General features: G+C 35.9%; 2 protein-coding genes across 4 annotated transcripts; both read right to left on the bottom strand.

Moving 5' to 3' along the window:
* Window positions 1–1,815: 1,815 nt before the first annotated feature.
* Window positions 1,816–18,758, bottom strand: LOC127964200 (uncharacterized). 3 transcript variants are annotated; one of them, XM_052564339.1, is made up of 14 exons: window positions 18,659–18,758; window positions 15,338–15,828; window positions 14,390–14,498; window positions 13,731–14,203; window positions 11,202–11,281; window positions 11,054–11,094; window positions 9,024–9,080; window positions 8,851–8,886; window positions 8,624–8,662; window positions 7,047–7,229; window positions 6,648–6,932; window positions 6,042–6,122; window positions 4,636–4,884; window positions 1,816–3,732 (listed from the first exon to the last, which is right to left on the bottom strand). In XM_052564339.1, exons 2-14 carry the CDS (start codon window positions 15,574–15,576, stop codon window positions 3,265–3,267), a joined length of 2,340 nt encoding a protein of 779 aa, XP_052420299.1. In that variant the 5' UTR covers window positions 15,577–15,828; window positions 18,659–18,758; the 3' UTR covers window positions 1,816–3,264. The 3 variants fall into 3 exon arrangements, with proteins under 3 accessions (XP_052420299.1, XP_052420300.1, XP_052420301.1); XM_052564341.1 differs by having other exon boundaries at window positions 3,530–3,809; XM_052564340.1 differs by lacking the exon at window positions 9,024–9,080.
* A 942-nt stretch (window positions 18,759–19,700) lies between these two features.
* cxxc1a (CXXC finger protein 1a) lies at window positions 19,701–26,560 on the bottom strand. Its single transcript, XM_052564346.1, has 15 exons — window positions 26,346–26,560; window positions 25,832–25,944; window positions 25,605–25,705; window positions 24,668–24,801; window positions 24,389–24,544; window positions 23,681–23,824; window positions 23,223–23,333; window positions 22,793–22,980; window positions 22,500–22,707; window positions 22,150–22,257; window positions 21,991–22,040; window positions 20,609–20,705; window positions 20,370–20,522; window positions 20,040–20,187; window positions 19,701–19,942 (listed from the first exon to the last, which is right to left on the bottom strand). Exons 1-14 carry the CDS (start codon window positions 26,346–26,348, stop codon window positions 20,041–20,043), a joined length of 1,713 nt encoding a protein of 570 aa, XP_052420306.1. The 5' UTR covers window positions 26,349–26,560; the 3' UTR covers window positions 19,701–19,942; window position 20,040.
* Window positions 26,561–26,797: the final 237 nt, after the last annotated feature.

Below are 26,797 nucleotides of genomic sequence, written 5' to 3'. Positions count from 1 at the left end.
CTTCACTGTTATCCAAAGGGACAGAACTATTTGCACTGTTTTTATCAGTGGGACAATATTCATACAATACTACAACCTAGAAATAATTTGCAGGTCTCAGCAGCACGAATTATGTGCCCAGCTACATCTGATTCAAATATTATGCTAATTAACAGTGAGCGTAGTTTCAGACATTTCAGTGCTTCACTCGCACTGACTCTTATTCTGCCTGAAAGAATGACAAGACCGAGCTGAAGGCTGTCAGATGAAAACCGATCCGATTCGACCAATCAGATGAAAGCAGCGTTTCAGCTCCGCCCACAAGTGCGAATGAAATATTGAAGCAATAAACCGATATGATCAAAACATACACGGACCAACTGTCTTGTCCATGTTGTCTCACTTGATTGAATCCTCTTCTTGAGATTCGAGTCTCTGACCTTCTGTAAGCCCCGCCTTGTTCACACAATGATTGACGTGGCGCGAGGGCGGGGACACGTGATCGGCTCGGAATGCATTTTCAATGTGAACATTGAATTTTGCTACATTCATTGCGGGACATTGAATGAAAATGCAATCGTAAGTGTCTTGACTGTGAGTGTTAATGCAATTAAGAAAAATAGCATTTAAATGATCATTTTGCCACAGTTTTTGCTTTAACATGTTAGACATATCTAATCATTTCTGTAATACATTTTCATTTTAATTTTGCAACTTATAAAGCGTTAAAATTAATATTCATTTTACATATTAAAACTGGTGTAGTAAATGGCAAATGAAAATTATGTAATTTAATTTTCATTTTCATTTTGCACCAAACGTTGCACAAATGTATTGGAAAATGTAAATGTAAATACAGAAATGCATTGCCATTTTACATATTGCATTGTCATTTTGCATATTACACCCCAAATTGAATAATGCTACCCATATGCTTCCATAGAAGGCCACTTGGGTCACTGTCCTCTCACTTCCGTCTAGAAACAAAGCAGCTCATTCTGATCGATGCACAACAAAGGGTCTCTCTCTCTCTCTCTCTCTCTGCTTCATTCATAGGAACTGACTGCAGGTGTTTCCAGGAGTCACAGCAAATATAGAAATATACATTTTGATTTCCACAGTAGAAACTGTAAAGTCTTTGAAGAAAGAAGACAAGAGTCGACTCAAAACGATCTGTTCATAAGTATCTGCTGTTAGCTAAATGAAGAGAATGACGCCCTCTGGTGGAATACTCTTGAAATGACAAAGACCGATACTTGCATCGGGTTTCGAATGTTCATCCTCTTGCTAGGAAACTTTTCCCAAAATATAAAGCCTCCTGTATATTTTCATGCATTAAGATCAATTTATACTGAAAGACAAATTATAAAAAAGCATTATATTATACATGTAGTTTTTGAATGAATAATTGCCCTTTATTTCGCAACTGTACTAAAGCCAAAACAAATTATTAAAAATTGTTCTGGAAATGTAAGTTGAGAGCATATATAATACATGTGTGTAAACTCTGTGTTAGGAAACTGCTGGATGCATACACAGTTTCAGTTCAATCTGAATTTATATTTATATACTGCTTTGTACAGAATGTCCTTGAAATTCGTTTTTTTTTTTTTTACTTAATAAAAATATATTATGTCTTACATACATACAAATGCTGTCAACTGAATTATCATAAATTTGGACAAGTCAAAATCAGTACATGCATCAACATTAAATCATACTTCACTAATTGCAAGTTACCACATCAAAAGTTTCATTAAATAAAATCTGGCAAAATCTTTTTTTTTTTTCCTAACTCTTCATGGACAAAGTTAAGATTCAAAAGAAATATTCTGATTCTGAAAAAAAAAGAAAGAAACCTTTATTTTACGCACCCTTCATAAAAACCTTACTTTACAGTGTTTCAAAAACTCATGGTTAAACAGACCAAAAGATTTACAATAAGTGCCCTCAGAAACACCTCTAGCTTACATCCTCTATTTATAAATAATTTCAGACTATTAGGTATATCTTACAGCTTATTTTGTACAGATCTCCAGGGGTAGAAATAAAAACTAGTCAGATGTCAACTGCACTGATTTATCTCCTAGGCAGAATTACATTATAGGTAAACCGTATGAAAGCCAATCAGTGAAATGTCCTCCAGTCGGATGTCTTCTGTAGGCTATGAATAATACACACAACAGTAAAAACACACACAGATGCGCTGTGGACTGCTTTATCATGCGTAACACAATTCAGTCACATTAAAGCAGGTGTGATTAACAATAGGACATAACAAAAAGACCGAAGTGCATCTTCTGTTGCATAAAAACACTCACGTGATGAGAATCCTGAAACACATTATGACAGATCGTGTGCTTGTTTTGGGGTAAAAATTAAATAGAGTGCAAGGAATAAAAAAACTATTTTTAAAGGTTGAATGTTTTCTGTTTAAAACTGATTTCAAACAACTAAGTTTGAATGTACAACCCCAAATTTAGCACAACAAAGGCAGATCAGAACACAGAAACAGGAAGCCCATTCTTGTTACAGAACAAATAATAAAAATAATAATAAGGTAACTGTGACTTTATCTCATAATTCAGTCTTTTTCCCTCTCAGATTTGAGAGATACTAACTCAGAATTCTGAAGTTCGTCCAATTTTACATCTTGTAATTCATTTTCAACTCACAATTCTGTTTTATTGATTCTGCCACAAAATAATAAAAAAAGTAAATTCTATTTTCTTACAATAGCGAGTTTATGTTCCACAATTCAGACAATTCTCAGAATCATGAGTTTATATCTTGCAATTACAAAAAAAAAAAATTAATAATAATAATCTGTACTATTATATATGAACTTATAATTGCAAGAAAAAAAAGTTCTGAATTGGTGATAAAACATTTTTTTTTCTTTTTTTTTTATCCAATGGTGGAAACAAGCTTCTATGCATTTCATGGTATTACAGTAAGATTACAATAAACTACAATAAGGGCACCTGGTTGGTTTAAGGTTTAAATTGGTCCATAAAGTGACTGAGAGGTAGTTTAAATGAGATCTGAATGTATTTATCTCCGAATCCCAACTGGAGAGCAACGGAAGGAAGGGATTTTGGAAAAACTCATTGTTTTTTGAAGGCTGTGCCACTAACTTCTAAAAAGAAATAAAAAAAGAAGCACCATTTCAGATGTTGATTCATCATGAGGTCAGAAACAGCTCTGACTGCACTATGAGAACTAGTCCAAGAGTTTTGTACTAGTTCTCGATGTTCAAAAACCTTCTCCGTGTAACTTCTCCGTTCAACTCTCCACAGGCTGTGTGCATTTCGGACACTGTTCCTCGTCCTTGGGAATGAGCAGATCGCACAGAGCCGCTCTCACGCTCATTCTGGGCTCCCACGGCGGACCCATGTGGAAGTTCTGGTAGCCCTGACACACACCCAGCCCCTCCAGGTCCAGCAAGAGCGACACCACGTCATCGACCGACTCGAGGCAGGTGGGGTGGCGTGAGTAGACGGCATGCATGAGCAGGAGAGGCTGGTTCTGGACACTGACCTGGTAGAAGAAGCCCTTCTCGATCTGGACCACCGTGTCAGCCATGGTGGAGAGTTTGGAGCACTGCAGGAGCTGGAGGACGGGGCCTTTGGACATGACGCCCACCCAGTGAGCGGGCAGCACGGTCTGGCCTAGGGAAGTGAACAGCTCCATCAGGCCTTGGTCTCGGTCGCAGTCGTTCTCTCGTCCCGCCAGACTGAAGATCTGAGTGATCTACGAAAGCAGACGTGACATTTGCAAGGCCTGGCATTGTTGCTAGTTGTGGAAGTCTCTGACTGTGCTGAAGGCATCTTAAAAGCAACAATCATTTCATCTTGAATGATTTGAAATAACAGATTATTATTTATTTTTTTAAGTATACAACTGATGATTTAGACACTTTGGGCACTTAGAAAAATATATACGATATCAAAAAAATATCAGGAAACAAATTACAAACTAGTGATTTTTTTGTGGATGTATGAGGCGAGTTCTCAAGTTTTACAAATGCACATCAGCTATGAAGATGATCCACTAATGCTTTACAAATACAGTGACACAAATGCATAGTCCTTTTATTCAATGAACAGATGATAAATAAAACCTAACTTTTGTGAAATGGTTTACTTGAAAGTGTGCTTGTGCTTTAAAATAAATAAATGTCACTTCGATATTTTTTTATATAATGAAGTTCAAGTCAGTCTAAAAATAAAAGGCTGTAAATGCAAAGAAAGAAAAAATAATAATAATAATTAATTGATAAAAAAATAATACTGGAAAAAACCTGAGTCAGTAATATTTAAATAATTATTTATAGAAATTAAAGTGATACAATTTAATTAAAAAAAATCTAATTTAAGGTATAAAAATAATAAATTATTTAATGAATAAAATTAATACATTCGTTTAGCAAACATGCATGTAACGGAAAAAAATTGACAGGAAAGACTTTTATAATGCTACAAAGTTTCTAGTATTTCAAATAAATGCTGTCTGTTCATCAAAGAATCCTGAAAAATGTATAAATGATTAATACAAAACAATAAAGCATCACAACTGGATGTTATCAAATGAATGCAGCATTGGGAGCAGAAGAGACTTTAAAAGCTTTGAACAGTACTGTGCATCCAGACTCACCACCGGCGTGGACTCCAGCTGAGATTCGGACACGTGCCGCTCTGTGCTCTGAGCTTCTTCTGTGTAATGTGACGGTGGGGATCCCACTCTCACCATCTCAATCTGAAGAAACCCGTTCTGAGTCACATCGTCCCCCATGGGCAGAGAGCTGATCCCTTCACCCATCGGCAGTGGATTGTTGTTACACAGAGGTACTGATCCAAGCATATGAGGGGCTGCCGGCACCCCTGACACGTTGTAGTACAATCCCTGTGAAACAAACACAAACATCCGCTTACAATGGATACCAACACAAACCATACAAATTTGAAGTTCCTCTGGAAAAACTGCTTAATGCTCAAATGTGGGAAGGCAACATGCACTAACAGTCTTCCCATACTTACACTGGGAACCCCTTCTCAATAAAAAAGAAGCTTTAAGTGTAACACTTCACCGGTTTCATTGGTTAACCTGACACTAACAATAAAAATATTTGTAAAACATTTATCTCTGTGCAAAATAATGGCAACCTTTACATTATTAAAATGAAAGAATGTCGTGTCAAATTGCGGTTTATATTTCTGCACTGGCAGTTATAGGGTTAATGCACGAGATGTTGCTCCTGTGATACAGCTGTTCTGCGTTCTGATTAAAAGCTAAGATGTCTTTTGTTCTTCAAACATTACAGTACACATATTTTGGTTTACAAACTGTATTGTTTCATCACTCGGCTAACGTTCCCACCATTCGCTTGAATACGTGTTTTTGTATTTTATAATCTATATTATTGTATTATGCAAAGGTGCTTTGTCACCTAGTGCTCTCTAATTGGTTCAAGGACTCCTCTCTGTGCCAATCACAACAGGCTTGGCCAGCTGACCAATCAGAGCAGAGTAGGCTTAAGCAAGGGAGGGGTTTGCTCCAAACTTGCTTGGGACCAATCATTTCGAAATCACTGGCCAATTATTGTAATATTAAACGTATATTCTGAGAAAATTACAATGTTTTCTGACCCAAAATGCATTTCAATCTGTTGTAGTGGACTCCAACACAATATTAGGACACTTTAAAATACTAAATGACCTGCTCTTTAACATTAATGCATTAACTGACATTAACTAATGAAGCTTATGAAAGTGAAAGTGATATTTATATATTTTTTTTATATTTTTAGAAAATTCACATTTCTTTCTTCCCAAATCATTCAGTCCTAATACTCTGAAAGCAATGTATGGTGCTTTGGATAACAGAAAAAAACCTGCCAAATGCATAAAATGTAAATATACGTACTCATTCTTTTTCTTATTTTTAGAGAAAATTGTTTCTAGCTTGTTTATTTTAAGGCTTGGGACTCTATAATCTAGATTAATTTCTAAATTAAAACTAATTTCAGAACCAAGGCTAGAAAATGATGTAGAAAATCTTACCTGAGCACTGAGTCCAGAGGTGTTTGAGTACATCTCATTAGACACCATCACGGACCTCTCACTGCCTAAAATATCAGGACCCTGGGAAAACAGTTAACAAAACATAATATAACATTAAATACAATCAGGAAAACAATCATATTTCTGGATTGAATTATATGGTTGATCGTGTCTTTGGTGTAATGCTGCAGTCCCCTCATATCAAAATAACAATAATTACTGACAACCCATAAAATCTATTAACTTTATCATTAATCCCATATCCACAAGCTGGAAACAAGTTGTGAATTGGAAGGCAGCTCTGACGTCTCTCACTTGACTGTTGTGATGCCATGTCACCCAAAATGGTGGCAGTTACAACACACATTTCTATAACGGCATTTATTATAGCCACAGTTCTATGCACAAGCCGTTTATTTGTGAATGAATGTACTAGTGAGAAAATTTACCTTCATCAACAACAAATCAGCACATGGATGCTAAAATAATTTAGTTTAACAGCTCAAGAGCTGCGAGCTTGTAATTCTGGTGATTCTGTCTTGAGGTGAAAGCAGAATAAAACTACTGCTTAAGTGACTGCTTATGAAACATATAAAAATCAGAAACCTCCTCTGTGATGGACGGTTCGTCGTCATCAATCACGGTCTCAACGAACACATCTTCTTCATCTTCCTTAAAAGTGTAATTCCATTTCCTCCTTCCTCCCTTCCTGCCATTCATCTTATAATGCCTCAAGTCGTCGTCGTCTTCATCATCCTCATCTTTATCAGACAATTCGTCATCATCCTCCCAGGGGTCTCTTTTGAATTTCCTTTTTCTCGGTCTCCCGCGTCTCTTGAGCTTGGGCTTTACATTTTTCTTTCTTTGTGGAAGGGATGGATTTAGCATTCCCTGCATGATACGAGAAAACAAGAAACATCTTGCATATGTGTGTTTGGCATGTGGCAAGGTGATAACCTTACTCTTGAGTGATTCCATTAGATATTAAATCACATAAATACGTACATTTGCTCTATGACCATGAAGCTTTGACTGAAACTTGCACTGACGCAAGCGACATTTCTGCCTTTTCGTGTTACTGCCACCAAACTTAGGCTTGTCCATGCAGAAGTCACATTTGCCGCAGTCGTCTTCCCGAAGACACGCAACACACTGCTGGCACATTCTGCGATTGCGTTTCTTTGCAGCCTGAAATCAACAGTAGACAGAGAAATTGTGTTCTTTTCATTAATAAGCAATATTTCAGCAATAACCAGGAAAGGAATATTCCATGTCCAATTCATAATATGTTTTAACCATGGAGATTCTGACATTAAATCAGCTGATAAAAGTCAGAAATTGCTTCTTTTTTTTTTTATGTAACCGTTTATTGTAGCCCGACTACGTCAGACTTTGTACTTCCGCTCAATTTCAGTTCGCTTTTGTACTCAGTCTGAGATAGCGAACTATCTCCCAGTTTTCCTCCGGCTCCAAAACAGCCAGCCAATCAACAAACAGAGGGCGGGAAGAGAGCCGTGACGTAGATGCTAAGCGCCGAATTTAGGATTGTAGTTTAGGTTAGGGAAATTGAAATCATGTTCCTCAGAGTAAGTAGCCATTATTTTACTAGTCACAGAACGGGAAATATTATATTAACCTGTTAACAGCGGTTTTCTGTCATTCTATGATAAGGTTCAGTAGGTAACATTAGTTAATTACATTAGTTAACATATATAAATAACATAAATAATTTAATTTAACATATATAAATTACATAAATAATTTCAGCATTTACTTATGAATTATTAAAATAACAAGTGTTTATAAACATTAATGCACTGTGAACTAACATTAACAATTAATAATTTTTATAAACAAAAAAAGATTAATAAATTGTTTTAATAATTGATTGTTCATTCATGTTAGTTAATACATTCATGTTAACAAATGACATCTTATTGTAAAGTGTTACCATTAATATTTATTCATCATACTGTTGAACTTGACAGTATTTTCTCTCTTGTTATTTCATAGGAGCTTCAAAGAAGACGGAGAAAGCCAGAGTCTTGTGTCCTGTGTTTATCAGTATACTTACCTGTATGTTCGTTGGGTGAAAAAAAATAATAATTCAGTAAACAAAGTAAAAAAATCATTTGATTGATATATTTTTCCCCCACAAGGTTTCTAAAGATATCACGATATATCGATATCATGAATTCTTATGGCCACAATAACGGTGATATGAAAAATCTAATATCGTGACAGCCCTAAATACAATGAAGACTGAACGACAAATAAACTTTCCTCAAAAGCTCGATGATCATATTTCATACTCATACAGGTATTTTAACATGATCAAGTAAACCCAAGTCACTTCAATCCAGTATGTGATCATGTTAAAATAATATTAATGACCTTCCATTTAGTTTATCACATTCTACAAAGATTTTAAGCAAATATCATAAAAGATAAAAAAAACTTGAAAATTGACATTTTTATAATTATACTGAAAGACTTGCTATGAACTATCAATCAGATGACAGAAGAACACGTGTGGAAGATTATCTACAAGAGGTTAGAGATTGTGATGCTGAACCACTCACCCAGTCATCCTCATCCTCGTCACCATCAGGGACAAAATCCTAAAAAACACATACAACAAAAACCTGGATCAGTATTTTAAGCACAGCACTTTTTCCTGAATATGTTGCAACAAGTTAAGCAGCACAACATGAATCCGACAGTCTCATAAATTGATAGTCATACACTAAACTGACTTACACTGTAAAGGCTTGAAGTTGATTTAGCTCGAAAAAACATGTTCACTCACCGTTTTTACAATTTTCTTGAATTTGGGATGTTGTTTCTGCAGGGGACAGAGTGACATTATGTTAAAGGTGTGAAGTAGTTCAGCTACCAACTGATTTTTTGATGATCTTTGGCAATGCTTTTGTGAATTCTGCAGTTTCATGTGTCCATATTATGATAAATGATTATTATTACCAGCATTTGTTTTCTTGGATGTTTTGTTTTCCCAACCTCCCACTGATCCTGCCCCACCTTGAGAATAATAATAATCAAAATAACATACAAAAGCATAATAAATGATGCAAAGGAAATATGATAAACAAACGTGTTACATTCAACAGAAATGAAGGGAAATAATGTTACTAGAAAATAATAATCAAGAAAATAAAAGAATGAGTAAAGAACGCTACTCAAGGATAATCTGGATTTTGTAACTAGCTATTTATGGTGAGCAAACAACTGTTATGGCTCAGAGCAGAACAAAAGGGAAACTAGTTTGTTTTAGCTCATATATTATAACGCAAAAGTATCGCCAAAGCCTTACACAAAGCAATACTTCTTCACTTCCACTTCACAATGCCAGCAACAACACAGAACAGTTGAGTAACCACACGAATGACTTTCTGTCAAGCACAATAAAAAATAAAATAAAAAAAATCAACCTTCTATGTCCATTGATAAAAAAATTATAAAGAATTGAGACATGGGGAAAAAGCATCCTCTTGTATAGAAAATGCATAAAAATTGTACCAATTTAATATATATTTTTTTATTAAAATATAAAATATAAAACATTTAAATATATAAATTATGAAAATATAAGACATGTTTAGTATATGCATATATAAAACATATGTATATGCAAAACTTAAACTAAATTGGGATACTTATAGAAACATTCCTACTATATCAAAAACTGAAAATTTGTACTGCATTTAATACAAGTGTGACACAAAACAATTTTGTCAACAGTGTCAGATACTGCATTTCTCCCAAAAATGGACCTAAAAATATGTTTAAAAGTGCCATATACTTTAAATTGATTCATCTATTAAAGTCGAGAGTCAGTATATATATATATATACATACAGTACAGACCAAAAGTTTGGACACACCCTCTCATTTAAAGAGTTTTCTTTATTTTAAAGTGAAGTGACATTCAGCCAAGTATGGTGACCCATACTCAGAATTTGTGCTCTGCATTTAACCCATCCGAAATGCACACACACAGAGCAGTGAACACACACACACACACACACACTGTGAGCACACACCCGGAGCAGTGGGCAGCCATTTATGCTGCGGCGCCCGGGGAGCAGTTGGGGGTTCGATGCCTTGCTCAAGGGCACCTAAGTCGTGGTATTGAAGGTGGAGAGAGAGCTGTTCATGCACTCCCCCCACCCACAATTCCGTCCGGCCCGAGACTAGAACTCACAACCCTTCGATTGGGAGTCCAACCCTCTAACCATTAGGCCACGACTTCCCCTTTCATGACTATGAAAATTTTAGAGTCACACTGAAGGCATCAAGGGCTATTTGAGCAAGAAGGAGAGTGATGGGGTGCTGCGCCAGATGACCTGGCCTCCACAGTCACCGGACCTGAACCCAATCCAGATGGTTTAGGGGTGAGCTGGACCGCAGACAGAAGGCAAAAGGCCCAACAAGTGCTACGCATCTCTCGGGGAACTCCTTCAAGACTGTTGGAAGACCATTTCAGGTGACTACCTCTTGAAGCTCATCAAGAGAATGCCAAGAGTGTGCAAAGCAGTAATCAAAGTAAAAGGTGGCTACTTCGAAGAACCTAGAATATGACATATTTTCAGTTGTTTCACACTTTTTTGTTATGTATATAATTCCACATGTGTTAATTCATAGTTTTGATGCCTTCAGTGTGAATCTTCAATTTTCATAGTCATGAAAATAAAGAAAACTCTTTGAATGAGAAGGTATGTCTAAACTTTTGATCTGTACTGTATATATATATATATGATAGATTTTAGACATGAAAGAAGACATTACTTTTATCTGTTGGTGAGGTTAAAGAAGGAAAAAACAGAGGAAGCGGAATCAAAACAGATCAATGCCGCTGATCTTGTTTAACAGAGGAATCCAAATTTATGTTTGGCACATGAACTTCCTGTTTTATCCCAGTCTTAAGAATCAGTGACAGAAAGTAATGAACAGCAGCCTGACATCTCTTGCGCTGATTATTTAATGGTACACACCTTCCTAAACACGATATTTGGAGGAGAGTGCTTCTTCTCTGCTGCAGAAACGAGAAATAGAGAAATCAGACAAACACAAATCACACAAACATCAAACTTATCCTATGCTGTTTGTTGAAATGAAGAGTGTCATTACAGACTCCCATACGTTTAGTCCCGTAGCATCTGTAACACAATGTGTCTCCGATCTTGTGAGCAGAAAATGGGCTGCCACAGCTTTCACATTTACTAAAGAAAGACAAACAACTTAGATTTTATGAAGGTCAATTTAAGACATTTTTTAGACCAATTAAATAAAATAGAAATATACATTGAAGGAAGTATGTCAATAAGTTCTCTAAAAGTAAATACCAAGGGTGCACAAAATGAGTTGTATTCACAATTCACATAAATTTTAAATGTACAAGAAAATATTTAGAGTTAATTTTTAGTAAGAAGTAATTACTTTTAAAAGTAACTTTCCCCAATACTGTTCATTATTTAATTCATTTTACAAAAACAACTGCTTATTATTAACACTTGCAGAATATCTCTCTTCCCTACCTAGAACCTACCTAAAATACTTTTAAAAATACTTGTAATCAGACTACAGTTACTTTTGTATGGATTAAATGATTACATTTTATTTACACAATGGTAATAAGTTGTTCACCATACATTGATTCTCCTAAATTTCCTTTTTTCTTCTTCCTTTTTTAGTCTTTTCAACAATTTTTGTTTGCAATGTAGCTATTTTTTTTTTCATTGATACATTCATATGCACTTCTAGTGTTTTATTAGATTAAATATTTAACCTGGCAGTGATACTGCTGTGAATTTCATGTTTTTCAATATAGTTTTTTGTTGTGTAGCTGTTTTCCAAATGTACTTAATTAAAAGTAATTAATTCTAAGTTTTTTTCAGTGGTACTAGCAAACACTAACAGCAAGGCACATTAATGTTAGTATTTTTTAAGTATTAACTGTCCACACATTGCACTTGAAAAAGAAGCAATTGTGGCTCTTGTTGGTGAATTAAATTTATTTTGTGGAATATATTTTTTTTCTTTGTATATGTAAAAATTGTCCAAGATTAGGCTAATTCAATATATGTGCTATCAAATAAGGGTTAGCACAAATGTAATCTAAATGTAATCCAAAAGTAATCAGATTACGTTACCAAAAAAGTGTAATCTAAGAGATTATATTACAGACTACAAATTTTGTCATGTAATCTGTAATCAGTAACTGATTACAACTGATTACAATTCATAAGTAATCTACCCAGCTCTGTGTGTGTATATATATATATATATATATATATATATATATATATATATATATATATATATATATATATAAAAATTTCTACTTCAATATTTTTGTCTTATTTTCCAGTGTAAATGTCTGATCAAAATTGAGTTTAAGATTAAAACAAGAACAACCTGCCAATGGGCTCAGAAAAAATCAACTTAACTCAAGGGGAAAACAAGACATAATTTCATTGATTTGCATCCCAAGTAAAAATGTCCATCAAATGTTTAGATATTTATATTGGAAAACAAGACAAAAATAAGGAGAAAGATATTAGGGTCATTCCGTGTCAACTAAAATTTTTGATTTTGCTAATATTTACCCTGAGTAAGATAAACGTATAGTGACCAACATATGGCTTTCAACCACTTAAAACGGGTTCTATACAACAGCCTGAATATGGGGACTCATTTAGGTAGCCATATCTCTGGGACTGAATGATTCAGAACCTTGAAAATAAAGATTCCAAATTTTTTTATTAAGAATATGGTTAAGAATCCTTCAGTTACAGGGCCACAACATTTGGAAACAGAATACTTATGGTACACAGACAGGTATGTGCCATGCAGTTGTTATGACAGAACAAAAACAAGATACATTTCTAGTTTCAACATTATTTGTTCTTCAGAATTTCCTCTTTAAAATTGAATAATTATCATATTTTTGCAAAGTGACCCACATTTGGTTTTTGACCACTGAAAAGAAGTAAAACAATTTTATTTACTCCTGGAGCAATATTGAAATTCCATTATCTCTGGAACTGAGCAATATAGGGCCTAAGTTTGTTCAGACCCAATATCTAAAAGGGCATTAAGATTTCTTTAATACTTTTTGAGTTACAGGCCTGCACACTTTGGAGAACAATCTTGAAAAGTGTTCTTTCCCCATTTTTGAATGGTCACCACTGGCACATAATGCAACAAAGATTGCTAAAGAGCTACCTATTTTACTAAAAGACCTACTGATCTCTGTGTAAAAATAACATTATGATGCTGCCATCTTTACCCCCTGTAATTTGGCTCTGAATCTCAGGTGAGAATTCCCATTTTGACCGCCCTTTACAAAATTGTGGATTACATAGTAAATATACATCCATTTCATTTAATAATTTGGCTTCCATCACTGTACATGTTTATCTCTCTTCAGAATAAATATTAGCAAAGTCAAAAATATTAGCCGGGGAGCTCTGGTTGAGTTGACACGGACTGACCCATTAATTGTTTGCAATGCACCCTTTGCAGACTTTTAAAAAAAACCTTTTTAAGGCATTCATTTGTGGAAGGCAACTTTTTAAGACCTGCAGAAAACCTGAACTGGATGCATGAAGGATGAATGAATAAAACAGACTTTCTAGGTTGTGTAAAATGAGCCAAAGATTGGTTCACCTGAGAAAAGGAAGACTTTCCTTAAGGGTCACTGTTCCATTATGCCTAGTCTCCGGAAACTCTGGTAAACGTACAGTCTGTTCTGAAAATGTATCCTGAGATTTTGTAGGACTAATGGGCTCCAGAGAGGGACAAAGCCAGAGTCGAAGGGGTGGCTCAGTGCCATCTTTCCCAGGTCCAATAGAGGAAACAATCTGTTGGGTAACATTACCCACTTTTACAGCCGGAGAGTGAATGAAATTCCGTGTAGCAGATTTGTCGATACTGAGTGGCGAGATCCTCGTGAGGTGTGAAGGGCTGTGAAACTCAGCGCCGGGGATCTTGGAGAGGCTGCTGTCCCCTATAGGTGAGATGGGGATGATAATCTGGGGTGTTTGGGGTGAAACCTCAGGTGTGCGGATTGGATCTGGGATGGGAATGGCAGTAGCTGATGTGAGACTTGAACCTGTTCTTTCCAGTAGATTACGAACAGTCTGCATATGCCAAACAACCACATAGAAAAGAAGACAATGTTTTAAAAACATTGTAATAGTATCATATATGGTTAAATTAAATGTAAAATAATTACATATATCATCACAATATTACGGTTTTTATCCGTTAATATTCTCTCCAACAATGCAAACAAAACCCAAATCAAGACACATAGCTAGACAAACCTTTTTAGGGCGATCTGCATGCAATCCTTTCTTGAAATCTAAACGAGTAAGTCCATGTCTAGCATTTCTGGCAATCGGAGGCCGACCTCTACGTCGTTTTACTTTAGGACTGTGAGGATATGAAACGTACGAATGTCAGTTTATCAACTGAACATAATAAACAGGTCTAAGGCTGATGTTACAAGGGGCAACTTTGGGCAATGTTGCTGTCAACAGGCAACCAGGTGAGACACTAACAATCTAATGCATCCAGCTAGAAATTAGTAATCCATTGTCTATGGGGAAAGTGCTCAGGCAACAAAGAAAAGTTGCAAGGGAAAACTGTTCAAAAAGTTGCCCTGTGTGTCATCAGCCTAAGGACAGTTATTATCAAATTAATTTAAATGTCCATATAAAAAAAAAAGATTTGGGTCCAAAAGTGTGAGACCACTTGTAAATACGCTTCTATTAAGCACTTTTTTAGTTTAATAAAACATTTAATTGCAAATATTCAACGTTACACTGAGTGAAAAATTCAACAAAAAATGGAATGTATCTCTGAATCTCTCCATATTTGGATTAACGAAAGCACTCCTGAAAGTTACACGAATAAAACTTGATATTTATATTCTATAGCATGATTTGAGAAGCTTCAAATGGAAGCGAGAAAATCTTGTCTGTACAAATCTTTACAAAAGTTTTTACAAAATTTTATTTTTAATACATTAAATCACTTTTTAAAAATAGTATTTTACCAAATAATGTGTTTTATTTTTAATTGATTAAAAATCATTCTTAAACAGAAGCTCAAATGTGTGATCTGCTGGGTTTACAGTATTTAGTGTGAAATGAATCACATTGTGTGAACTTTACACGCAACTGTATTGTGAAATAATATTGTTGTACTGCTTACACACACTATAATGTATCCCACTAAATGCAAAACAAAAATCAGGTATAAGCACATACACATTATTATTGGTCTTTCTGGTGATCCATTCACTGCTCTTGACACCTTCACCACCATATTCCTCCTCCTCCATTGGCATCAGCCATTCGGGTAGCAACTCAACCGTCACCTTTGCAGGCTCACTGTTCTCCACTGCATTATACTCAATGACAGTAACAACGTCTGCTCCAACCGGCACAGTCTCTTCCGGTTGCATGGTCTCCGGTTCAGCTGACGCCCTGTTCAGCTCATCCGTCATGTCTGATCCCGTTCTCTGGATTCTCCCCTATTACTAATAGATTTGTGAGACTCAAATAGTTTTGAGTCATGCCAGGAAGAGTCTGGACGTTGAACCAATGGCTCACATTTTTAAATAAGAAAAATTATTTTGTTTTCCGTAGAAGTCGGAAGTAGAAGTTTCATTGTTACGAAGAGCTTGGGTTACATAAAATGTCAAAACTCCAGTCTTTCAACCATGTCTTCAGTGGTTATGAATTATTATATAACATACCTGTAAAGAGAATGTAGATATTAGATCAAATTATACATGCAATATAGCTAGTTATTATTCCAGCAGAGTCTGTAGTCATTTTTCTGGTTAATATATTTCTAAACAAGCAAAGATGGCACATCACAGCTCCATAAGTAGAAAGATAAACATGTTCTCATTTCAGACCTACAAGCTCTTCATCAATGGCTCAAAACGTCACTTGTGGTGAGAACATAGCTAAATATTTTGTATATGTGCCAATTTTGCTTTTTCTGTTTGACACTGTTTGTAGTTGAGCACACACATTGAGCACACCAAATTTCTCGACACACTTTGAATTTTAGATGAATTGCAAACCAATCAAACACACATGTATCGTCACTAATGATATAAGATTTTGCCAAAGACAAATATTATTTTTCACATGTTCACGTACTTGCATACCACTATTTCATTAAAACATTTAAGCAACAGCTTCTAAGAAAGTCTTTGCCAATGCAACGTCACCGATGTAAATAAAGCCCCTCTATTAAATTAGGCTACTGCAAGGACTCGAGCTAGCAGAAACACGTTAAGACTAGCGTGAAGGAGAATATTTATAGAACGGGGCTGAAACGAGCAGTTGCCATGGTGACAGATTTGCAGCGAGCCCAGCAGCGACAGCAGGGAGGTCGAAACAAATGGGCTGAGAACATTCGATATCTGCAATGCAGCGCTATTACTATGAAAAAACATGGCAACTATGGTAAATAAATCAGCAAGCAGTCAGCGCTTGTTTAAGTTTGTTTAATGGAAAATACTTCATTTCCTGAAACCCTACTGACATCAAAATAAAAGAAAGCAGACCAACAGTTTAAGACAACTTCAGTTTAAGAAAACTGCAGAAAGGTTGACCAAGGTATTAAGCACTTTGACAATTAGAAAACAATACAAACCAGATATCAGCAATAATAAAATCCCGCTGTGGGTTTTAGCTCCATTCTGGGTCATAGGGTGATTTGTATATTTTAAAAATGATGATTTCAGTGAGATGATTCTTGACTAGGTAAGCAAGTCAGGAAGGAACTCACTGAATCGGTTCAGTAACATTAAAATCTCAAATGCTGAACTAGCGATTTTCAGTCATCTCTCATTCAGCCAAAAAAGTAACAAATACAGCAGCTCATTATCAACCTGATTTAAGTTTAGTCATCATTTTAACTATTAAAAAGGAAATATACTGAACTAGCAATTGTCAGTGATCTCTAATATAATCAAAATTAACAAATGCTGCGGCTCATTGTCAAGACAACTTTAGTTTCTTCAGCTTTTTTAACGACTAAGAAGAAAATACACTAGACTAGTAATTTACTGTCATCTCTCATAGCAAAAAGGTAACAAATACAGTCGCTCATTATCAACACAACTTTAAATTCCTCATCTTTTCTAGCATAAGTATAAAATGACAATTTTCTGAAGAAAATATGCAACTGTGGTGGAACAGTTTCCAAATATGTTTCATTAGTAAAGATCAAACTGTAAACTCTTATGGATTAGCACAAATTAATATCTGTAAACACCTGCAAACAGCACATACTTCTACAGATAATTTAGCAAAATATAGGTTTGACTTTGCTGCTATATAAACAGAAATGTGTACCACAATAAACCTAGAAAGCAAGCACATTTATTTAATCAATCTATTGCAAAAATCTGTAGAAACTTGTTTTAATTAAAATCAAGAGGACATCCTTAACACTTAAATGTAAGAAAGAAAAAAAATTATATATATTCATTCCTAAAAACCGTTTTCCTTTTGATGTGATGCAACAGAAGCAAACACTTTCTCGTTTGCATTTTGAATATGCGATTATCAGAAAAGTGTTTATGATCTTTTTGGGAGTATTGTCTTCTGTTGTGTTTTTGAAAACTGCACTGTAAGATAAAATAGTCGTTGTTAAAGTTTTAACCACCTTTTACAATTAACATTTTAGTATGCCCCAAGAACAATTGCGATTCATACACATAAGTAAAAATATTGTGCATTAATATTTAGAGGTGGGATGTGTTAAAAGTTAACGATGCTGTGTTATTTGTTATCATTATGCATTTATGTCTGCAATATAATTGACGTCGGTGAAGCTTTGATTTATGTTACTTTTTATTATTATTATTATTACGCGACACACTAATAATTGCAAGGTGATTTGTTTGGATTCGTCTTAGACCTATTTTCTGAAAAGGAACTAAAATAGCGCTATGCACTCTTTTAGAGCAAATAACCATAAAACTTAATGTTATTTAATATTTAGTGCAATTCCTAACATTTCTGTCGTGCAATGACGTGACAAAAATAAACGGTGAGCAAAACAAACAGATCGTAATAAATCGACACGAGTTTCGCCAGCCTCCATTACAGACCGCTGGAGAGAGGAAGACTGTCCCGACACGCGATCAAAAACACGTCCGACAGAACGTGACATTTATAGACAGTACTGTCAACGCTCGAGCGTTTCGCAAGTGTATTCCACTGGCAACGTCCCTAATTAATTGTGACAGATTTTAAACACACGATAAGTTTATTTTGCACGAATCTACAACGTCCATTTCGCTGTGCTGAATGAGCTCGAGCAGCCCCCCCTCCTTCACTGTTGACCCTCCCCTTCCACACTCACCATTGCTTTCAGCGATGCAGCCTCGCAAATGACTTTCCGAGCGCTTTCTGCTGCACGGAACCACGCCGATCTTTCGATTCTTTTACTACAGCGAAATCTCGAAATTATGACGCTATCTGCGTTCTACACGCACGCTTTTTTGTCATGCACAAAACCAAATAGTGCGCCGAAGACCTGCAGTATTTAGACATTCTTACCTCATCGGGTCTCGCGCAGTCGATCGAGCCGTTCATCTGCGCCTCGTTCTCTCCGATCAGCGATACTTTCGGAGATCTACTGCGCACGCGCCGCTACAAGCATCGTAGGAAGTCGATCCCGACTGGTTTCGAACATTTAAAAATTTAGCGTTAGAACAGTCCTTGCAGTAATAGTCCTTTAATGTAAAACAAGAACGCTAGAATAACATAACTGCATGTCTTCGGAGTTCATTTGGTCTTTTTGATAAGCGTGTATGAATATAAATAATGTATAAATAATATAATATAAATAATGTAACGCTTCGCGTTTTCTCGATATGAGGTACCATCGCTCTTTATCAAAGATTCATAACATCAGATTTTGTCCTGAGCATATCTGAGTTAATAGTTATCGGAAATAATTTAATATTTTGCTCTTAAAAATAATGTGCTGTACAAAATGCTTTGTTTGCGCGTACTTAGAAAATTAAATCGAGAAAGTTATTTGTTTAAAATAATTACGTGTGATTTAACGTTTACTTCTGACATTTAAATGCCAGAAATGATCAGGGTCAAATAAACAAATATCTTTCCCACATTAAAACTAAAGGGCCTTTGCTTTTCCCCCCACTAATAGGCTGTGTTAAGTGAGATATGTCTTCTATTATTAAACATTTAATTAGGTTCATAATTGAACCTAAATATTACCGTGAAATGTCTTACCTCAGAATCGCGTTGACGCTCATCAGTGATCAAAGCATAAGCAGAGAATTTTGACATTTCACGTGGACGAGTTATAATTAATTAAAACAACAATTTAAAAGAAATCTAATATTTAATACATATTTTAGAATGAGACCGTTTTTAATCATGTCACCTTCAGAAAAGTAAATTTATTGTTAAATGTATCAATCTAAAATTTGGTCAGACTTTAGAAAATGTTAAAATAATTTGCCTAAATATGAATGATAGAAAACCCTAACAAAGCCTTAATGGAGATACCTTTGTGTAGAGACACAAGAAATGCCATCTAAAGACAAAAAACACATTTCACCAGCATAAATAATTTTTCAGTTTACCTTTTTAATGCTCAATACATGGTTATGAGATTATTAAAAAATCTAAAAAAATGTAAGCACAACAATTCAGTGTTGTTACAGCACCATTCAGAGAGTGAAGCCAAGTTACATTAATACAAGTACAATACAGAAACATAATGAGTGTCATATACTTTCAACAAAGAACTACTAATACACTGACTCTTCACAAACGTGAGGCGACTTCAGCAGCGATGGTTCCTTTTCTCTGCAAGATCAAAGACAAAACCTCAGACTGCCGGGAGAGTTGCATCATGGTTGAACATCATGTGGGAACCGATTGGATAAAAAGGAATGACAGTGACCTTATCTGTCTTTGTTAGTTCTCAGGTCTGTAGTAATTGGGTCATGTTGGATTGTCTGGTGCAGCATGAGAGCCATGAGACCTGCACGATTTGTCATGGCTGTTCTTAAGTTGCGCTCCTGCTCAAACAATTCATCCAACTTGTACCACTAAGAGGAAGAGAAAAGAGATCATGGGAATGAGTGAATAAATTAAAGATTAACTGTAAGACTGATGAAGGATGATGCAATCTTGTCTTGGAATGGCTTTGAGTTTATTATTACACAACTATTTTTGTGTAATAAATAATTTCTTTCCTTCAAATAAATGATTCCTTAGCACATGCACTGACCACTCGGACTCGTTCCAGGTCCACTTCAGCCCTGCGGAGTTTCTCCCAGCAGTAGTGTTTGTTGCACTTGCGTTTGGACACCCTGCAGTATTCTCCGGTGGGTTCAAATACATCACGAACCAATGGACAGCCACAGACCTCATCCGCAGGGATCTGTATGCATGCATCACAATCAGAATAATGTCCTTAATATCTATGCAGATTGGGTGTTTATGTATCAAATGCATGTGGTAAAGTACCTTTGGGTCTCTGGAGTGTTCTGGACAGAGCACCTGCAGTCTCTTACAGTAAGTTTTGCTTTGTGGATTGTACACATCACAGAAGAGCCGTGTAGCACTACATACCAGGAGAAATATTATTAAGACTTAAAGCTGCAGTAGGTAACTTTTGTAAAAATGTATTTTTTACATATTTGTTAAACCTGTCATTATGTCCTGACAGTATGAGATAGATAATCTGTGAAAAAAAAAAAATCAAGCTCCTCTAACTCCTATGGTCCTATTGCCATTTGCAGGAATACATCGCTCCCGTTAAGAAACAACCAATCAGAGCTGCGGTCTGTAACTTTTTTATGTGTTCAAAATTTACAAAATGTATATAATAAGCGAGTACCATGAATCCATTTTCCAAACCATGTTTTTAGCTTGTCCTGAATCACTAGGGTGCACCTATAATAAGTGTTTATATTCGGACTATTTTAGATTGCTTCGGGGGTACCGCGGCAGAGTAACCCAGTACCTTTGTGATTCTTCATAGACATAAACAGAGAGAAGTAGTTCCGGCTACGATGTTCTTCCGCAAGACGCAAGCAGTTCTGTTTATTAACCACTAGTGCGTCAAAAGTTACCTACCGCAGCTTTAAACATTTGACATATAAAGAAATGAATAGGGTAACCATACGGGCCATTTTTACGGGACGCACCCTTGCCAGGATTTCTATATTGCCTAAAATATCCAGGTTTTGGCTTTTTGCACTGTGCAGATCAATCGTTGTATGACATTATTTCACTAGACTTTGGTGACATACAACGATCGGTACGCAGCTTCAAGTCGAACGAACGAAAAAACACATGCATTTATTTGGATCGCTTTAATCGTTCTCACCTTCTCATGTGAGGCGCGCCATGATTGGTCGATTATGAACAATACCTGCATGTAATTGGTCAAAATACTTTTGATGTTTTAGGCAATTAACAAATCCTGATCAAGACGTGTCCCCTATAAATGGCACATATGGCCACCCTATTAATAGGACTCTTGAGAAATTAACAAGTATGCAAACATTAGATGAGAACTCCAGGCATATAGTTAATAAGTATTCTGAATCAATCGTTTTATACATCAAACTGATCAAAAATGACGGTACAGATATTTATATTGTCAAAAGATTTCTAATTCAAATTATTGCGATCCTTTCGAACTTTCTACTCATCAAAGAGTTCGGAAAATTGTGTAGTCATTTTTAAAATTGATGATAATAAGAAATGTCTCAGCAAACCAGCTCTTTACAATGATTTCTGAAGGATCATGCGACACTAAAGACTGGAGAAATGTTTTAAAATATATTACAATAGAAAGCAGCTATTTTAAGTTTATGATTTATTTATTTATATATACTTACCCCTCTATGCGAGTGGGGTACATGGAGCCAAATGATGTCTGACTCTCATACTGGTTAAAAGGAAATGATGAAAGATGAACATCACATAATTTTAAAAGCACAACACTAAAACGTCAACAATAATTAAAGGTCTATGCATCACGATTAGTAAAAACACACCTTTGCATAGCACCTTTCCATGTGACGCAGCGCCACCTTGGGGTTAACTGGGTGACTGCAGGACACACAGAAGATTTGCAAATCTGTGTCGTCATCGCCTTCATTGACCTTCAGGGAAAAAGAAATGCAATGTTCAGGCACTGTTATGTGATCTGAAGGATCATGTGACACTAAATACTGGAGTAAGGATGCTGAAAATTCAGCTTTGCTTTACAGGGGTAAAATACTTTTTATTTAATTACATTGCATTCATTTAAAATATAAGAATAGTCAATTCTATTGTAATATATTTGCATTGTTTTCAGTTTCATTGCTTGAAACCAGCGCACTATGTTTCTAAGGGCCCTTACCTCTTCATCATGCTGCACGACCTGCTGTTTGGCTTTAGCAATGATACCTTCCAGCTCATGAAACCGTTTCTCCATTTCGGTGAGTCGCATGCGAGCTGACTGTTGCTCACGGCGGATTCGCTCCAGAAGCTTCTTGCCCTGTTCTTCAGCGATGCATGGGCTCTGCTGCCACTGCTGGATACGCTGTGGCAGGATCTCATAGATTCGACTGGCAACACAAGACAGAGATTTTCAGAGTCTGTCTATTCTTCTACATACAACTCTCTACAACTGTAAAGCATTTCCAGGTTTACTTGGCAGCGAGCTTCATGCCGCAGTCATCAGAGCAGTATTTGGAGTTGGCACGTGCAGCTTCAACACATCCCGGTCCGAGGCACTGTCTGGCTCCTCCGCTGTCCCGAACCTCTGCCCGCTCGCTGTGTCTCACCCGGTCACGGTGCTTCTGTTTGGGTTTGTGCTTCCGAGGCTTATTCTCCTCTTTCTTATGAATGAAAACAAAGTTCTAATTTAGTTTCCATTATAAGCACTTCAAGCCGAAACACATGCTTTCTGTTCAAAAGTCCCTTTTCAGGTTAAGAATTACATTTATATATTTAGAAATATTAAACACTTTCTGGACTGAAATAACTTGATCATCCCTACATGTTTTTTCTTTTTTTTTTTTTATATGTGAGTATTAAATAGGAACCATCCGTACGTTTGTACGTATTTTTAAGTATTTACCTTTTTTTCAGATCGCTTTTCTCTTCTTTTCACGTGCTTGACTTTAACAGCTCTCTTTCTCATAGATGAATCGGCGTATGAACCATCATCATCATCATCACTGTTCCAACCCTGATTAAAAAATAAAAACAAACAAAAAGTCTAGGCACAACCATTTCTGCCAGAATAACTATCTTTAATCAATGGAATAATTTACTTACTGCACATGCATCAACCTAAAAAAGCATTTTGCATGACCTGATCCAAGGAAGCTACATTTAGAAGTTTTATTGGTGATTTGATCATTTGTGTAAACAGTAGATTTTTATTGTTTGCCATTCAAGAACATAGGAGCTGTTCTTGCATTGCTGTAAGCATGTTTCCAGAAGTTCTACCAAGATATCCAAGTGGGCTAACTAGGTAAAAGGGTATTTTCAGTTGCTCTGAAGTGTGCTGTAAGAGTGAGGAGAAGCAGGTACCGTGCTGTGTTCTCCATACTTTCCAGCGCAGTACTGCTGATACAGCTCCAGCTCATTCTCACTGTAGTCTTCAGACAGCGGACCGTCTTGATAATCTCTGCCCTTAGACATGGAGCACTCCTCACCCTTCACTCGCAACATTTTCTGAAAAAGAAAGAAAAGGATTCATAGAGATTAAAGTAGTACTGGAAACATAAAGTTTGTATGTTCCATAATGGTTTAGTTTTAGTCAGTTTATTTTGTGTCTTTGTCATTTTTTAAATATACATCTAAAAAGTTATTTATTCACTTCTATTTCAATTTGAGTACATCAAGTTTAACTAAATGAAAATAAGAAATGTTTAACTTGGCAACTAGCTGGAATAAAACAAGTTTAAATATTTAATTTCAAGTAGCAAAGATGCTTTTATGGTTATGGTTTTAGTAACCTAGACTCACTCCAGACAAATATTCTCTGTAATAAGTGTACAGAAGTTGCTATGGATAAAAATGTCTGCTTAATGAAAATTTACTACCAACAATTACTAACAACAATCAACAAAAACACATTAAAACGTACAGAACCATTTGGCAATAATTGTTGAGATGCATCATATCTGTCAATAAACCTGGTCATACCTTAAAACACACCATAAAAGCATATGATAAAAAAGACAAAGCCACTGGTAATATCACTGGGATTGTCTCTTTTACAAAAGGGAAACTCACCCTAGCGCGCACTTCACACTGTCTCAGCCGACACTTCTGCCTGATCCTATTCGGTCCGCCGAACTTCTTCATGTCTTTACAGAAGTCACACAGTCCACAGTCCTCTGTGCGCATGCAGGGTTCACATTCTCCACACATGCGAGCTGAGCGCTTAATCTGAGGACAAATCCCAAATATTCCCCACAGCCAGTCCAAATGTTAACAAACAGAACTTTTTTCAGTCCCTTTCTTCACAAAGGTCATTGTACGAGAGCAGCTTTATCAATCAGAATTTCTCACCCGTGACCCACGGCGTCCATCGGACTTCCATCCGAAATCCGGTGTGTCTTGCTGGTTATCGGTCCCATCTGCCTCTGCTTCTTTCTCTCTGCTTTTCTTGGGGCGGAATTTAATCTCTAAGGATTCGTTTTTACCTAGATTGCAGGATGTATATACTCAGGGCTCTTTTTATGGACAGATATATATACAGTGGCATGCGGAAGTTTAGGAAACCCTTGCAGAATCTGTGAAAATGTGAATAATTTTCAAAAGAAATAAGAGAGATCATACTAAATGCATGTTATTTTTTTTATTTAGTACTGTCCTGAGTAAGATATTTTACATAATAGATGTTTGCATATAGTCCACAAGACAAAAAAAATGCTGAAATTATTAAAATAACCCCACTCAAAAGTTTGGGAACCCTTGGTTCTTAATTCTGTGTTCTGTTACCTGATGATCCTCGACTGTCTTTCTGTTTTGTGATGCTTGTGCATGAGTCCCTTGTTTGTTCTGAACAGTTAAACTTCACCGTGTTGCATCTTGTTTCCTTCTGGAGCATCAGTGAATGTGTTGACCTTTTGTAATAGTTGTGTTTGAGCGCCTTGATTGTCCTCAGTGTGAAAAGATGTATCTCAAAATCATACACTGCTGGAAAGGGTTCAAATATGCGAAAGAAGCTGGACAACTGAAGAATCTGCAGGACCTGAAGGTTTTTTCTAAAGAACAGTTCTCAGTTTAACTGTTCAGAACAAACAAGGGACTTTTGAATGGGGTTATTTTAATAATTTCAGCAATTTTTTTGTATTGTGGACTAAATGTAAACATCTTTTATTTAAAATATGTTACTAAGGACGGTACTAAATAAAAAATATCATATATATATAGTATTTTTAAAACAAATCAAATAAAACGATTATATAAAATAAAATAAAATGAATTCATCAAATTTCCTTACTCCGACACTTTTCACAGTACCAAACACGGATGGTTTTGGCCATCTTCTCTGATATTTTAATGCAGTCTCCATGAAACCACTCGCTGCAGTTGTCACAACCACTGTGTACATGAAAATAATTGGAAACATGCGACTGAAAATATTTAGTTTTACAATGGAAAAAGCATCCTTGATAAAAAAAATAAAAATAAACTGCATGCAGACATTTGAAGAGAAACACATCTTACATCATAAAGCAGTTGGTGTCTGGCTTGCGACAAACACAATAAACCCGTGCGTTGCTAGGATTCAGATTCATCTCCGGTCCAGGAGGCTGCTCCAAATCTGACACTTCACTGTCCTGTAACATAAGAGAAGAAACTGAATGTGTATTTTATTTTTTATTATCTGTATTTTGCAGAATATCAATGTATATATTGTATAAACAGTTTATTATGCTGCTATATGCTACATTTTATGTATTCTCTGATACTTTGTGATGCCAAACCTCCACGAGGTTGAACGATGGCACATTTTTACAACAGCTATTCTGAGCTGTCATGGCCATTTGTATTGTATTATATTCTCCCTCTCTCTCTCTCTCTCTCTATATATAAATATATAAATATATTCTTATTACAAAAGAGTACCAAAAATGTTCACACACATTCAATCATAACAGTGATATACCTGTACTGTCACCCCTGTATAATATTATTATGACAAAGCGACCAGAATTACAAAATAATTAACGTAACATACCATGACAGATTTCTCCGGTTAATGTCCAAAAGAAAGGACTGCTACTAAAGTCATTTAGAACATCTGAAGCACAAAATCTAATAAGGCTGCCATAACCACGGTGAACTAAACCGGTGTGCAGCGAACTGATTCAATATTTCACTCCTTTTGTTTACAAAGCGGACCACATAGACAGTAGGCGGACCACTGCACAACAACATCTATTTCCGCTTCCACTGCTGGATTCTTCTTCTACGGTTTAATGAGAAATGATCCGCTGCCTCCTGCTGGACTTGTGTGTAAGTGACGCGCGCCGACAGACGGGAGGACAACTGAAGTTAACTACATCTAAACCCATAAAATACATTTTCGCTACTTGAAATCAAATAAATGATAACGATATAACATTTATGTTAAAAATGTAATCTTTATTTATTTCGGCTAGTTCCCAAGTCATTTTACATAGATATAGA

The sequence above is a fragment of the Carassius gibelio genome, chromosome B8 (assembly GCF_023724105.1).
Source record: "Carassius gibelio isolate Cgi1373 ecotype wild population from Czech Republic chromosome B8, carGib1.2-hapl.c, whole genome shotgun sequence".
Classification (NCBI taxonomy): Eukaryota; Metazoa; Chordata; class Actinopteri; order Cypriniformes; family Cyprinidae; genus Carassius; species Carassius gibelio.
The sequence above is the reverse complement of the archived record's forward strand: the minus strand, read 5'-3'. Positions and strand labels throughout refer to the sequence as shown.